General features: G+C 44.0%; 1 protein-coding gene across 2 annotated transcripts in view; it reads right to left on the bottom strand.

The window, feature by feature from the left end:
* Window positions 1–17,500, bottom strand: part of si:dkeyp-23e4.3 (rho GTPase-activating protein 7) — a 166,325-nt gene that overhangs the window by 50,580 nt on the left and 98,245 nt on the right. Inside the window, exon 1 of one of the 2 annotated variants that reach the window (XM_063203664.1) lies at window positions 2,865–2,980. The exons of the other annotated variant lie outside the window; for it this stretch is intronic. Within the exon in view, the coding sequence (XP_063059734.1) occupies window positions 2,865–2,877 (13 nt within the window). The 5' untranslated portion in view covers window positions 2,878–2,980. Of the gene's footprint in view, window positions 1–2,864; window positions 2,981–17,500 lie in introns of those variants that run through there. 2 annotated transcript variants of the gene reach the window in all.

Here is a 17,500-nt window from a genome sequence, read left to right as displayed (position 1 = left end):
TTATGTAACAGACCCCATTCAGTGTCACTTTCAGGAGTTCACTTCAGTGTATGTATCTGTCTCTCCGTATTCATTCAATTAATTCATGAAGCAATTCATTAATTTGTCCCTATAGTCGTTCATTTCTTCACTCACACAGCAATTCAATCAGCTTGTTCCCACACAAAGCAGCCTGCTGCGAAGCGAGCACCGTATAATGTATGTCATTATTGTGGGAGGACACAGACGGCAGAGAGAGAGAGAGAGAGAGAGACAGAGGGATGAAAGAGGGATACTAAAAGAGGAGCACTCTATCTTTTGGTGACATCCCTAAGAAAGGGGCCGTGAGGACCTCTGCAAGCCTGCCTGGATTTATGGGTAGCAGATGTCACTAAAGCTGCAGTGTGGAGCTGCGGCATTGAGAGGTGGCTGGCTGCAGAGCTTTAGGCCTTGGTGACAGTATACAGATATCTTTAAAAACAGGAAAAAAGATACATTTGCAAAAAAATATCCATATAGGCGTGTGTTAACAGAGGAAGTGTCAGAAAGCAACTTGTTGTCGGAACATAAATAGTGATCTTAATACAGAATGATTCTACCTGTGCTCTAGCCTAAATGTGTTTTTTGTCCATGAGCTTTTTTCCTGTGATTATGGATTGTTGCTAATTGGAATAAACTGGATTTACTCCATAGCTGAAATAAAACATGACAGCAGCAGTTTTGTAATGGAAAGTACACTGAAGGAAATGCTGCTAATGCATCTCTTTACAAGACATATCTCTTGTGAACTAGATGCAGCTCGCTTTAAACGTAATTATCTGAAAGTTGCATTATGCAACTTTGCAATGTGCAGTATGAAGCAAGTTTAATTAGTGGAGCACCCGTGTCATAACATACTGTTTGATCCCCACTTTGGTGTCGGATCTCCACTTTACCATCTGGTAAATATTTCTTCGCTGTTCCCACTCTGCCTCTTAATTTCCTTCAGGATGAATTAAGCATATAAATGGGATTCCACTGCTATTACAGTGTGTGTGCCAAAGCCAAGGGTTTTTGTACGCCATGTATGTGCTTTACAGACTGTTTACATCTTTTAAGGATTGTGCAGTGCAATGCTTCAACTGGGTTACTCAGAGGAATGTAATAAGCATCTGGACTGGTTCTTCATTACAAGCAGGTGACTTCATGAAGTCCCTGACTGGTATCACACCCTGCCAGCTGGTACTAATGGAACTTTTCGTATGTTTTTCTTCTTTTTTGGGGGGGCTGATCCATGTCCTTTGTAATGTCATGAGGACCCACTTTTGCATCCACCTTCGCATCCTCTTCCCTTGGACAACTGACCTTTTTGCCCAACCCTGTCAGCTTCCCTGCTTGTGAAATCCCAGGACCACACGCCATGCTAGGCCAGGCCAGGCCACCTGACAGCTTTAGTGGCCTCATTGGCTGGCAGCCCTGCTCTCTGCTCTCAGCTCTGGTGGGTGTGGCATCAAACTCTGTCAGCTAGTAGGCCAATTAATGGAATCATTTCATATGTTTTCCTTCCTTCTCTCTCAGGCCAATCCGTGTCCTTTTGAAATCTGAGGTCCATTCCAGGCTGGGCCAGGCCAAAACAGCCCCACCGCCAGGGCTCACAGCCCGGGACAAAGTAATCTGAAAGTCCCCTCCCTCCCCCATCAATAATAGATTCAGGATCAAATTTTCAGCCTCCTCTCTCCCTGGCCCCTCACAACGAACCCATTTGTCCCCCACTGTTGGCTACCCTTCCATAGCTTTAGTGACCTCAGACTCTCTGCTCTGTGCTCTCTGCTCCCAGATCTGGCGGCTATGGCAGGTGGGCAAGTATGAGGTCATGAGTAAAATTACTTCAGCTCTGGACTCGCCATGTTGTGAGGGGAGGTTGCTAACAACACTCCCGCGCTAGCTGCCCTTGGCCCGGGCAAACGGAAAGTGGTTTTGACACGGCATTTCACCAGGATCCACGCTTAAAGGGGCTGAGATCATGCCGACTTCGTGCCGGGAAAATCTAACTAATCTGCTGTTGGATTCACAACGACAACTACCTCAGGCAATAATTCGGATCTTGGAAGCCATGCGTAGATTTTGTTATACTCATAATAAAATATAAAACGGCGTGCTGCTTTTTTCAAAGTCTGTCAGGATGGGGAAGTAATGATTGCTTGGTGAGATAGTAACAGGTCTGAATCAACAGAATGATGTTGTGTTCCTGACTTAACTATTATGTCGTTGGTATCAAACCTGTCATCAGTGATTAGTGTCGCATAGTTAGATGCAAGGCTTAACAATTTGATGCATTTTATCAGAACAAGACTTTGACAAGGATAGTTAAATGGAAGACAGGAACTTTGGAAACAAAGTGAACAGTATTACAAAGACTTCCCCCACTGTGATAAAGTACAAGCCTTGCATGCGTAACAAGCAGGTGGCACTAAATAAGTAGTACTTCAGAGGCAACAAAACCCATTCACACAGATCCCAATCTAGTATTAATGGAACCACCGATAAATTAAGCTCTTCATGTTACTCCATGTTTGGCAATGTACTTCCACTCAATTTAATTGAACTGATTAATGAACAAGACCAAAGCAGGAACAATAAAAATGACAACAGCGCAAAAAACTCGTTAAGATAATTATCAGCCATTATCATTGAGGGTATACACACACATTTGTAAGTCCAATTAACAGCACCTTTGTGCCGCTTAATTAGAATTGCCAAGAAGTGCGACATCTGTTTAATGTCTCACATTTTTATCTGACTAAAAAAAAAACTAGAATTGAATCAAAACAGCATCAAAAACACATGGCGGCCCAATAGAGTCCCATTATAACATCCGCAAAACTAAAATAAAACGAGTTACTTACTTGTGATTAGCATTTTGAGGCTACTTTACAAAAAGTTGATCTCGGGAGTAGTAGGTGAAATGATGGCAAGTGAAATGATCAATTAAATAAATAAATAATTAAATACAGAGTTATCACGTGGGCAGGTCCCACTGTCAGAAGCACTGAGATGATGGCATGGCACACACACTCCCGGCGTCAACGGGGGAGAGCTCAAAGCATCCTACTGACATAAGTTCATAGAGAACTCCCTTCTCCATTCTGTGGACTGTACCATCTGGCTCAGGAAATCCTCCCTCACAGAGTGAGAGAGAGAGAGAGAGATAGAGAGTGGGTGGGGGGTTGCCCAAAACGCACACAAATCCAAAATGGCAAAAAAGAAAAGAAAAGAAACATATACACACAGACTCACATATTTTACTTGAAATTGCGAACATCAGTGCGTTGGTGAGTCAGATGATGTTTATCCAACTACGGAGGGCAGACATTCCATGACTTAGGCTGAATTTCCCCCTGTGTTGCTGGCCACTCTCCTCCCCCTCCCTGTGAGTAAAATGGTTTGGCCCGATGGAGGCTGACTTATGGCCGTGTCCATCCTGAGATGGACAACTCCAATGGCTTTGTATCCGGCCTAATTCTTTAACTCTGACACATGCGACAGGGTTATTCTGGGGCTGGCTGCATCCAAGAATCACACAGACAGACAGACAGACAGACAGACAGACACACACACACACACACACAAACACATTCACACACTGAGAGTTCGAGCTCACCTCCCCATACAGCCAAAGATAACATGCACAATTTAGGCGTGTGTGAGAGGTTAAATACTCGCGCACACGCACGCACTCAAGCACACACACACACACACACACACACACACACACACACACACACACACACACACACACACACGCACACACACACGCACACACACACGCACACACACACGCACACACACACACACACACACACACACACACACACACACACACACACACACACACACAGCTCTCTGCAAGGAGTCATCCACACATCTCTCAAATAGATACGGCATGTGTTTATATTCCCACATGGGAGTGGTGTAGTGATACTGAAGTTGTAGCTCTGGAATTCTGTGGCTGTGTGGGATACACATTACTTGAATACCAGGTGCATTTCATACCACAACAGGTGTGTGTGTGTGTGTGTGTATGTGTATGTGTATGTGTGTATGTGTGTGTGTGTGTGTGTGTGTGTGTGTGTGTGTGTGTGTGTGTGTGTGTGTGTGTGTGTGTGTGTGTGTGTGTGTGTGTGTCTTTGCATGCTAATCTTCGGATGAAAGTGGACTCAACTTTCCACTGCTAACCATGAAAACACACACACACACACACACACACACACACACACACACACACACACACACACACACACACACACACACACACACACACACACACACACACACACACACACACACACACACACACACACACGTCTAATTAGATGGCACACACAGCTGCAGTGCCTGTGATGGGATCCCATCCCCAGACCTCTGCCATGTCTCCCCACATCATCCTCAGCACGAGTAAGTGGTTAGGACAGCAGACTTCAGACATCAGACAAAGGTTACTGGTTTGACTCCCGACCTGCCAGGCTTGCCCCTGCAAGTCCCCTTACTGTAATCTTTAAATCTTTCTTGCCTATTGCTTGCTTGCTTGCTTATCTTTCGTAAGTATGGAAATTTGAAAACATATAACCTCCAGGCCTTTAGAGAAACCGTTCAAACACTATAACGACCGGCTCGGCTTGGAGCTGCTAAATCCTGGTCTTGTGTGTTTGTACCTCTTGTCGATTTTTTGTTTTGTTTTTGTTTTTGTTGATTTTGTGCGACTTTTGGTCCCCATAGAAAACAATGGTGGAATCTCATGACTGAGGTACCCTGAGCATGGTACCGTTCCACCGCACTGCTTCCTTGGGGCACCGTTTGGGTCTGCCCTCTTGGTGAGGCATAAATGCATTTTCATTGTGTGCAGTAAGCACTGTGTGCTGTGGAGTGCTGTGTCAAAATCATAATGGAAATTTCCCATGTAGGCTTCAGTTAAACTTGTGTCAGAAGTAAGTACAATATGGCACTTTTGGTAAGTCATGGTTGGCATGGAAACAGCAGTTGCATTGGTGCCACCACCAACAGAGTTAAGTGATGAAAACAGCTCTGGCTATGCCGGGATATAGTGCTGGTTCTGAAGAAGTGCCTTCAAACAGACAGAGAACCATGCTGATTGAAGTGAAGTGAAAGCCAATTGGGAAACTCCAACTCCCATTGTCATTCTGACACAGCACTCCACAGCACACAATTGAACACTATACACTGCACACAACAAAATTGCATTTATGCCTCACCCATGCAAGGGGCAGCCCTGAATGGTGCCCCTGGTGAGCAGTGCGTCGGGACGGTACCATGCTCAGGGTACCTCAGTCATGGAGGAGGATGGGGGAGAGCACTGGTAGATTACTCCCCCCACCAACCTGGCGGGTCAGGAGTCGAACCGACAACCTTTAGGCTACAAGTCTAACGCCCTAACCACTTACCCATGACTGTTCTATTAACTTGATCTCAAACCGACTGACATTAACATGTGTCGCGCTTACACCGCATTCCTGTGTGCAAGGCATGATTTGTTTTCATGCATTCTAACCATTTCGGACTGATCACGGACACGTGAAGTTGACGTACTGTGGAAGTCCGTGTTGTTGGTGTGTATGCGCTGTCATTCAGGTAACATGGAAACATGTGGAAAATGTGGTTCTCAAGTAAGCACGTTGGTTCCAAACGTAGCCTTCACTGTTTCAGGAATGAGCACCATTTCAGTCGTCCTGAAAACTGTAAAGGTGAACTGGTAAAGGTGTGACATGCTTCTCTGAGTCAGCTCTTGCAGTAGCACTGGTAGTCCAGGACCAGCTCTGTAGACCCGTTCGCAATTTTGAGTTGAGGGCGTTTCTCACTGAATTTGAGTTAGTGGGATCCTAGACATTAAAAATCACGGAGGTGCTCGTCCACCATAGTGCCAGATTTTTCACTATATGGCCGCCAAATATGGCCGCCATCGCCTATGACAAAAACGTGTGTTTTTTACTTTTAAACTGTTTATACACATGCCATACATCAATTCTGACCATTTTTTGGAGAGGAAATCATTTCTGACAATTACATGAGGAGAATGTGTGATTGTGACCTTAAAAGGTCATTGCCAAGGTCAAATTTGCAATTCTGAAGAATGTCAATAGACTTTCATTGATTTCATTAATTTATGATTATTTTGTGTCAGGATAGAGTCAGTATAGTTCTTAAAAGGTCAAGGTCAAGGTCAAGGTCATGTTCCAGGTCTTTTCCCTATTCTGAAGAACTCGGCCCTGTGCTTGCCAATTAGGTCATTATTAAGAATAAGGAACAGCCACTATAAATGTAAATCTAACATTTCCACACAGTCAGAGGACAGGACATTACATGCACTGCAACAGTCAACACAGAGAGGAGCCCCCACTAGAAGAGGAGAAGTGTGTCAGACATCCCAAGAGTACACAACTTCACTGCCTCTTTCAAACGCTTGTGCATAACATTCAAAGCGGAATAAGGCGAACACCATTGCATATGATGCTTCCCACAGCAAAAGCCTTCACATCAAGAATCTTCTCGCAACTTTTCACAGGATTGGTTCATGTTCAAGCTACCAGACAATCAGATCTGACCAGCCTTCTTGCTAGCTATGTTATGGAATGCTCGAAAAACCGACAGAAAACCATACCTAGCACTTCTACAAGGGAGGATTACACATTGGCAGGTATCCAACTCTGATTATGCTGTCAATCATCACTTTCTGGTACCAAGAGTTCACACTATGCAGCCTTATTACAGTTTCAAGATGCTTCGGTGAACAGACAACTTCAAGACTCTCCAGTGTCGGGCACAGAATTAAGCCAAGCTGGTGATATACTGCAGAGGAATTTACCATGCCAAGAGGTACCTGATCATGCAAAGCCAGTGGTTCGACCTGCCCTACCACCAGAGATGCTGCTGCATCCTGAAAACAAGCAAGCAACATTACTGCATGTTGCAACTGCAAAAGGTTTATCAGGAAAGCATGAATGCTTGATCAGCCTGATTCGCTCTGGTGTGTCAGGAGGAGACCTTTTGATGCAGGCTGCTGTACACACACTTGTCTCATCTGCTGTTGTGCCAATGATGCGTGCTGGCTTCCTTCCTATAATACCAAGACCCATTTCTGAGTGTGCGACTGTCAGACACTGCCTATCCAACTTCCAGTGTTCGCAGACAGATGAACCAGGCATCAATGGCAATTTGGTGTGGTGAAACCTGCATGAGACAGAGCACTTCAAGGATCTCTTCCACTGTATTGGCCCTTTCTATTGGACGCGTGTTATTCTCAGATATCAGGGAAAATTGCCTCAAGGTTCTGGCCTGGATGATGCATTGATGCATGTCTCTCCAGTGGGATGTATTCCGGCCTCACAAGGACAAAGCAGACTATCCAGTGCTTGCACAGGTACAGGCATTGCACACTTCACTGGCTTCAGTTGCCCAGAATATGAGTTTGAGGCCTTGATTGAGCTAGTGGAGAGCTTGAATCAAGACAAGTCAGATCTCTGCCAATTCTTTGAAGTTTGGCTGGATTTGGCGGCCATCATTAAAAATGCTGTTGTCTCTGAAAGAGAAGGAAAAATAAATCAATATGTGGCTACCATAACGTCCTGCAATCTTTGCAGTACGTAACTGCATTAATTACCTATGTTATGGATCATGGTATCTTGAACAAATCAAGGTTCTAGTGTTAACACATTCTGAGCTGTACCGTTGCTTTTCTGTAGGTCAGTGAGTTGTGCAATATCGCCATGGCTAGTGCTGTGCTGTGGGAGGTGAAATAAAGGTTGAGCAGCATTCAGAGAGTATGCAAGGGTCATGGAGGACACTATGTAGTAGGAGTCACACGCAATGTTAATGTTGCAGCAAAGTTTGAGCTCTTTCCATCAGATTAGAATGATCACTGATGTCCTCAACTTTCTCACCAACAACACCACTTTGAAGCGGACAGAATGCCACCTCCAACATGCACTGAGCACCACTCCGCGCCTTATATTCAACTGAAATGTGTCATTGTTGCTAGACTTTGTGGTGGATCCGCAGAATCCATACTCAGTGACCGTTAATGTGCCCGCTCCACTGCACAATCTGCTCAGCATCCAGGTTGTCGCACCTAGCCTGCGCAACCGTCTCCAAAGCCTGCTTGCAAGCTTGTCTTCAGCTTATACAGGCAGGATAGGATAGTTCTCACGAACATTAGATAAGTGGAACTGTTTCAAAAAGGAATCTTCTGCAGTACAAAGATCAACCATAGAAGACACCAGCAATCATCGTAAAGGAGCAGAAGTTGGTCTCATCTAAAGACATAGCTGAGGCACATAGGAGAATGGACATTACTGAGGAACGGGGCATGAGTATTCAGCAGATCTCATGATGTCCTTTCAGCATCACCCCTGTTAGATGGTGACCTTCCGTTGGTTGTTAACAAGTCAAAGCTTGTCAGTGAAATTGAGCCTCACCTTAATCTCACCCAATGAAGTTCTGAGTCTACATATTGCCCTCATGTTCGGGTAGACTTCATGTCAAAGATCCGTCAGATGCCTCTGGCAGAATTTAGGCCCTGTCATCAATGCCATCATCAACTCAGCAATATCCCTCTGCTGACATCCAGAGCTCATCCATCTTGTGTCATTGAAGGAAGGAGAACACATGGGGCGTACCAACTCAACAACAGCCGTTGACATCATTGGCATGAACGGACAAACACCCATTCCTCACCAACTTGATAAGTTCTGGGAAATCTCCAATTGTTAGTTCCAGACATGATTTATTATCAAACCAGAGGCAATACTACTGTCATTGTCAGCCCTGTTGTTGTTGTTGATGATGAGGTGCTACCAGCAAAGTCAGCTGATGGTGAAGAGATTCCAGAGCTCTTGAACTGCGTTGATGAGGCTTAGGACAGGTTGCTGGTGCATGTTGAGTGTGCTGTTCGTGTGAAGCAGGGCAGAAATGTTGTTATAGACTCAAATGATACAGATACATTTGCATTGCTTCTCCACTACAGCCCATATTTCCAAGAACTTGGTATGCAGGAGATTTACCAGCAGTATGGCACTGGTTAGATGAGGAGAATGCTTCCCCTCCATCAATTAGTCTCTCATCTTGGAGCATCACTGACTGTGATCAAAGAACATATACTGTGAGAAGATGCATGAGTAGGGGGGTTACATGAGGTTGGGACTAAACATGCAGTCATGGTTTCTGATCCAGTCCAGTACTTGGCTAACTTTGGAGAGGCCAAAATATTGACCGAGCAAGATGCAACATTGGCTGAGAAGTACTTGGTGCGTGTCTGGGCTGGGGCCAGATCAACCACAACAGCTGTAATATTTGATGATCACAGAGTAGAAATGTACAGCAGTGGTGCTGGAATCAATGTTCCTCCTCCCATCAGTAGTGCTATAAGAGGGCACATTCAGAGAGGGGCATTGCTAGTTCATAGAGTCTGCAACATACTTACAAGAACCAAGGACCCCAAAATAAGGCATGAACCTAAGCAACATGGGTGGCAGGAGCACACACCTGGCATACTCCTGCCATTAAAATGGCTGAAAACATTATCATAAGATATGATGATCATAATGATAACATGATTTTTCAAGTTAAAATAACTAAATCACTACAATGTTACAATGTTCCACCTTAGTAAATGTATTGTGTTTTGGGCTTAATTTAAACCTAGGTCTTTATCATCACATTTATTCATTAATTGTTTATGCTATGATGGTCCCTAAAGTGTTAAAAAATATTAAATGTTAGAAATGTTAGATTTACATTTATAGTGGCAGTTCCTTATTCTTAATGACCTAATGGACAAGCACATGGCTGAGTTCTTCAGAATAGGAAAAAGACATTGACCTTGACATTGACCTTGACCTTTTAAGGACTATAATCATAGTAATATCAGCAAATAACTCCTCATGCCATAATTGATCATTTGTCTCTCATTTTTACAATGGAAGTCTATTAACGTTCTTCAGAATAGCAAATTTGACCTTGGCAATGACCTTTTAAGGTCAAAATCACACATCATCCTCATGTAATTGTCAGAATTGAATTCCTCTCCAAAAAATGGTCAGAACTGATGTATGACATGTGTATAAACACTTTAAAAGTAAAAAAGACAGATATTTGTCATAGGCAATTGTGGCCATATTTGGCGGCCATATTGTGAAAAATCTGGCACTATGGTGGACGAGCACCTCCGTGATTTTTAATGTCTAGGAACCCACTAACTCAAATCCAGTGAGAAACGCCCTCAACTCAAAATTGCGAACGGGTCTACAGGGCTGGTCCAGGACTATGGCTACAATCTGATATAGCTCTGGGTTTGTATAGTGCTCCCACAAGTGCTCAGAGGTCATAGGTTCAAATCCCTCCAGAGGGATGAAAATAGAGAGAGAGAGAGAGAGAGAGAGAGAGAGAGAGAGAGAGAGAGAGAGAGAGAGAGAGAGATTACTGACTAAATAAAAGTGCCTTTCTCTGGCTTCAAACTCCATGGTGGATGAAAGTGAATTAAAGTGTGACAGTGTGAAATAGCCAGAAGGTTTAACAGTCTCTACAGTTTGCATCAGTGCAGAATATTAAATTACCTCTTTAAATCCTTGAAATGTCTCTACCTCTGAGTTTCCTTTTTCTTGCATTTAAAGGGGCTATCCTGTGCACGATATTTGTGCCAGTTCGAAATGTAATGTATGCGGCAATCCTACCGACATGTCCTCGCTGAAGTATAAACATACCATTGCAATGATCGCTTTCAGAATTAGCATTTTATGCTAGCTGCGGACCGTCCCTTATTGCCGTAGCAGTTTTACATCTGGTGCGGTGATAGTGTGGCAAATGGCAATAGTGAGTTGTCCAACCAAGCATGATAGTCTGATTTTAGCACAACTCCCTACTAATCTCATAAAATGATAATTGAAAACAAGGCAGGTAAGGAATCTTTTTGTAATGGTTAGGCAGTGGATATAAAAAGTCTACACATCCCTGTTCAAAAGTAAAAAAAGTAAAAACTACACATATAATTTCACACCTTGTTCTACCTTGACTATAAACTATAACCTGAACAGCGCAATTGAAAGCCATACACAAAGCCTTTAAAGGCATAAAAAATAAAATAAAAAAAATAATTAACATGGTTGTGTGAATATGCACAATTGCAAATTGATACTGATCTTCTAGCACCATTGACTTTTACTACAGCTCTCAAATCTTTTTGGGTAATAGTAGTCTATCAGCATGGCACATGTTGTGCGTGTGTGGACTTTTTACGGGCACTGTACATGAGGACAACAGCCTGGAGTATTTTAGCATCTTCTCTTGCGTGTACTGTTGTTGTTTATTTCTATGAGGCGCTGGCTGCTGGTTAATAATTGATCTGAACTCTCTCGTGGTGTCTGTCTGTGCTGTGGTGTTACGTCTCTGAGGACACCTCTGATCTTCAGCCTAGCAGAGGCAGATTACTGCACGGGCCTACCAGGCCCAGGCCCTGGGGCCCAAGAGTCAAGGGGGCCCTGAAGCCCAAGCCTCGACATTTCCATTTCTCATATTGTGTTACCATTGCACTTTTAACAACTGAATGTTCACATTGTCTCGAGGGACATCCCCTCCAAAACCAAAAAAATCTGGCCTAAACTGGCGGTGGTGGGCGGGGGTGTGTTCTTGTCTGGCCCTGGGGCCCATGAAATCATAATCCGTCCCTGCAACCAGGGCATCAGTGTTGATGCCGACCTTGCTCTGAGGCACATGCTGTTGTGCCGTTTCATCCCTTTCAGACACCTCGAGACACCTGTGGGATGTTTGCAAACATTTTTAGAAAAGCAAACATACACACACATGCATGCACACTCACACACCCACACCCACTTGCAAGTATGCACACACACATACACATACACATTCTTTGACAATATACCTTATACTAGATGCAAATACACACAGTGTTCGAATTATCGACCGGGCTTCGGGGGGTCAGACTTTTTGCGGACCAAATGATGACGTCCCCCCCCCCCCCCCCCCCCCCCCCCCAAAAAAAAAAAAAAAAAAAACAGGCGAGATACCTTTTTTCTTGGAGTGGTAATATAGGCCTACTGTACAAAATGTAATACAACAACAGAACTTCTATGTGACGTGATGTGCAAAACAAGCAACAACAACAATATGCTATTTGCAAACTGCCTGCTAGAGCTCATCATATGAATCAAGTGACCACGTTTGCGGGAAGATCACAAAGCACCCGTCTCAGTAGCCTAGGTGTTTCCAGATTGAGCTGTTTTGGATGAACATCTGCGAGTAAAAGTGGATATTGGATTTGGGTTTTCATGTACATTTGTGGCCATATAAATAGGCCTTAGTAGAAAATAGTTTAGACTGGCTTGGTTTAGATGTAATGCCACCAAGCGGAGTTTGAGCATGTTTGGAGTGGGAATCATCTGTCACTGGTAACACTATGTGCTGCGCGCAGTGAACTCTATTCGGCAACACCGTGTTCAACAATCCAGAGCGAGCTCGACACCGGAGAAAACTGATGCTCTGATTCAACCACCTATTAGCCAAAGTGTCTCTCAAACACACGCGTTGCTGCAACAAAAACGTCTACTATTTACAGTTGCCAACAACAAGCACAGACGCACAACCAACTCACTCAATGCTGAACAAAAAAAAACCGAGCCAACTTCAAAACTGATATATGTGGCTTTCCAAAAGCAAACAAGCAACTAACATTGTGTAGTGAGTGACCACGGAAACACAACCAAGAACTTCGTGTCAAACAGAAAAGTGAACCCAATGACATACAGAACCAAACTGTAAATTATCAGAATTAGGCCTACAACTCCCAAATTCCACATAGAGCTAGCTTGTAATGTGTGCGCTGTTCTTGAGATTGAAAAGTGCTATCAGATGCTAGTAGCTTAGTCATGGAAAATACTGCTAGATGCTACATGACATGGCCTCTAACACAGTCAAAATAATAATTACTCCTATATTTGTCACGGCAGACAAAATGTAAAAAATCCAATTTTCCTACCTTTCTGCTGCTATCCATTTGCCTCGCTAGACAGCTTGCTTGCTATCCATTTGACTCGCTAGACAGCTTGCTTGACACAGCTATCCTTCTTGGTTTGTGGAGTCTCACTATCCATTTGCGCCTTCTTACTTAGTAAAATTATAATATTCCAATTATGCTTTAAATACATGATTAGCCTCGTCCTTTATTTTCTGTCATCAAGTAGGCTACGCTACGTGTAGATTATCGGAGCAGTCCACCTCTTTCACTGAGACCCCTTGTGCATGTTGACTTTGATGGAATTCTGATGTGGGCTATCGTTTTTTTTTCTCTCGTGGGGGAAAGGGAATTGGCGGTCACCTGCCTTGTTAGTAAGTTCAGTTCTTTAAAGTTGAAATCACATTAGTTTCATGTATATTTATTTCACAAATCACGGGGATCATTCACTTTGACTCCCCTCGCTCGCAGCTGTACATCACTTCAACGCGCACCGGAACCAACCCTGCCTAGTGGGTGCTAGCTGCCGAATGTTTTGACAACTCTCAAACTGCGAGAATGTGAAACGTCCGCTGGTGGTACAGTCCATTGAAGGGGTGTTCCAAAAACTCATGTTATTTTGTTATTCATAGTACACGTTCAAAATTACAAGTAACAAGACATTTTTTAACATCTGCTTTTTAACAATACCTCAATGTTTCCAGTACCCCCCAAAAGTGTAATTTAGTCCCATTTGGGGGGTATCAAGTCCCAATCAGGAGGGTCAAACCCCCCCGGTACCCCCCGTAATTCGAACACTGAATACACACACACTCAGAACCAACCTGTGGTGTGTACAAACTCACTCACTCACCCCCCCACCTCCCTCTCACTCGCTCACTCATTCGTTAGCTCGCTCGCTCGCTCTCACGCATGCACGCACGCTCGCACGCACGCACGCTCGCACGCTCGCACGCTCGCACGCACGCACGCACGCACGCACGCACGCAGACAGGCAGGCAGGCAGGCAGGCAGGTAAGCACACGCACGCACACACACACACACACAATGTGCACTCTCATTGCCAATGAGTGCTGTGGATGTTACTAAGCCCCGCTGCTGCTATGTGTCCCCTAAAGCCACAGCAGTCTTCTCCATGTGAGTGTAGACTCTAAGCACTGCTGTACCTCTCTTTTATGAGCAGTGAGCTCAGTGGTGCACCGGACCTGTGATTACATTTTAATACGCCTCAGTGCCCAGAGCCTCACTGGCCACTTCCCCCAAACTGACATTCACATGCCTGCCTACTATACCCTGTTTCTCTGCCTGTTTGCCTGCCTGACTGAGTGAGTCTATAGCCTTAGGGCAGAAATACTGTGGTGGGAAAAACCAAAACCAATACCAAGCAAGCCTGGTGCTTGTGTTTTATTATTTTCTTTATTTCTTTTTAATTCCCTTTCTGTGTTTTTTTATTACTACATCTGACTTGTGCCCAGTGGCTCCTAGAAAAAGTGATTAGTGTCCTGTGGTGTGGTGGCCCACTTACACAAGTCTGAAAGTGTTAATTCAACACTTAGAAAAGTTAGACTAGTACCATGATTGTTAAATTCAACACTCCAAGTGTTGAATTACAGTAACACTGTCAAATTTTGACTGTGTAGCGCCAGTCCTGCAGAGTCGACAGGGAAAGACAAATGGGTCCATTTATCCCGGGCCCGGGGCCCAGGGCCCAAAAGTGAGTTCTCTTTACATTGTACGTATTGAACGGGTAGCGCTTTCGTATGATTGTTGCCTGGGCCCGGCCAAAGCTGTCAGCGGCCCTACCGTGTATAGTGCCATTACGCTGAGCTCTCAAAGCTACAAGGATACCCACAGAACAGAAAGCTATCAAGGCTAATTGCCTGCGGCTCCTCCTGGCCACAACACACACACCACCCTCCATTCCCCATTAAACCTGATGACGCTCATTTGGAGAGGTATAGGTAGAAGGTAGGTGGGTTTTTATGTGTATGTGTGTGCGCGCGCGCGTATGTGTGTTTGTCTGTGTGTGTGTGCGCACACTATTACAACCCTCAGTAATAGCAGAAAGCAGAGGACATTTTTACAGCTCCTCTGGAAACCCACCACTGTCGGAAAGTTGGGCAGTGTAAGAAAAGAAAGGGGGAAAAAGTTGGCTTTCGACGCGGCTTCTAACTTTGCCATTAGCAGCGAAGAGTCGTAAAACACGTAAAAGTTTTTTCGTTTAAATTCCTCCACAAGTTTGCCGGGGCCAGCGGAAAGGGGGAGAGGCTTCTTTAGGGCCCTCTTTAAAGTCACTCAGGCTGGCACTCCTGACGCTGGCACTCCTAGCGTTGTCTAACACATTACTGCCTCCTGCATTAAAGGGACACCAAAGCTCTGGGTTTCAGTGGTTTCCTTTAGATATCTGCTAATTTACGACAGACATAACAAGAACACCAGCCACAACAGCGAAGACAACAACAACAACAACAACAACAACAACAAACATAGTGGTGACGAAAAGAAGCATCCGAAAATCATTCAAAGTGTGTGACCTGAGATTTTACAGGTTTTCCAATTCTGATGTATGCTTTGGAACCCAAAGTGGGAGTTGTCTATTTTGCTCAGTGATGCAAGTAAAAAGTAGTAGTACAAAGCAAACAGACAGATTCCATTGCTTTAGTAGGAATGGCAAAGTAAGGCAATGTATTTATGTAGCATGTCTCAAACATAAAAGCAACACAGTGTGCTTTACATAATGTACAAAAGACCCCTTAAATGCAATCTAGCTAAAGTTGAATAATTTAACAAAGACTGAAATCTCATTAAACATGCAAAGCATTTAAAATCAAACAAAAAAAGAATTTACATTATGTGGTGACTTGTGTGCTTTCCGCTCTTTATGTGTGTATCTGTGAGTATTGTGTGTATTTGGATACTGTGTGTGCCTATGTCTCTCTCTCTCTCTCTCTCTCTCTCTCTCTCTCTCTCTCTCTCTCTCTCTCTCTCTCTCTCTCTCTCTCTCTCTCTCTCTCTCTCTCTCTCTCTCTCTCTCTCTCTCTGTCTCTCTCTGTTCATGCATGTCTGTATGTGTGTGTACTTTGTGTGTGTGTATGTGGGGCCAGCGCTGTGATCTCACCAGCTAGCCATAGCGTGCAGCGCCAGCGGCCCCCTGTCTGACTCCTCTCTCATCCGTGTTATGTGTGTGTGTGTGTGTGTGTGTATTTGTGTGTGTGTGTGTGTGTGTGTGTGTGTGTGTGTGTGTGTGTGTGTGTGTGTGTGTGTGTGTGTGTGTGTGTGTGTGTGTGTGTGTGTGTGTGTGTGTGTGTGTGTGTGACGCCTCTCCCATCCGTGTTATGGGTGAGGTCACTTGGCACGAGCCTTTGACGACGACACACCGCAAAGCATGACTTCCTTACAGTGCTACACACACACACACACACACACACACACACACACACACACACACACACACACACACACACACACACACACACACACACACACACACACACACACACACACACACACACACACACACACACACACACTGTGAGATGGACGAAGACAAAAAGGGAAAGCTACAAAAAACAGAGAGAGAATACAAGGGAGTGTGTGTGTGTGCGTGCGTGCGCATGCGCAGATGTGTGTGTGTGTGTGTGTGTGTGAGAGAGAGAGAGAGACTTTTAACTTGTAAAACAATTAGATTCATGTTAATTAAATCAGACTTCCCAAGAATATTTTTTCTACTTCAGAATTAGAACTTCAAACTTGCTCTCCTACAGAATTGTGTAAAGCAACCCTGGGCCAAGTTACCAAGGAATTTAGTCTTTTCACCATTATGAGGCTTGTATTTTTCACCTTACAATCAAGGTTTTTCAAAATTCAGGGCCCCCGAGGATGTGTCCACATCTGGTTACTCTGTGTTCAAGTGAGCTATCGCATACAAAATTGCAATAAAACACTTATGGTAATGCATTCTTGCTCAAAATGTGTATGCGCACATGTACACTGCAAAAATATTCCAGCCAGAGATGCACACAGATGACAAGTGTATCCTGTAAATTGGATTGGTCTTGTCAATACTACTCTGCCTGTACAACTCCATTAAACAGCAAGGGATCAGTTTTGCATGACACATACAGTGCCCTCCATAATTATTGGCACCCCTGGTTGAGATGTGTTAAAAGCCTTAAAATAAATTCAGTGTTTATTGCAGAAGAATACTGTCACACTGAAAATTGTAGGAAAATGTAGCCTTCAACTCAAATGAATTGTAAGAAAATAAAAAAATCCCTGACTAAAAAATAATTATTTTTCATTAAATCACCTGTTCCACAATTATTGGCACCCTTAACAATTCCCAGGAAATAAATATAATTGAAGCATTTCTGTCATTTCTACAGTAGTTTACAAAGTTTACCAGAGTATGTAGGAACATTTAATTAGTAATTCATCACTTCCTGTTTCCCTGGGGTATAAATATGACGTGACACCGAGGCCATTTCTCTTATCCACTCTTAAACATGG

Source organism: Engraulis encrasicolus, chromosome 7 (assembly GCF_034702125.1).
Source record: "Engraulis encrasicolus isolate BLACKSEA-1 chromosome 7, IST_EnEncr_1.0, whole genome shotgun sequence".
Taxonomy (NCBI): Eukaryota; Metazoa; Chordata; class Actinopteri; order Clupeiformes; family Engraulidae; genus Engraulis; species Engraulis encrasicolus.
This window is presented reverse-complemented; position numbering and strand designations above follow the sequence as displayed.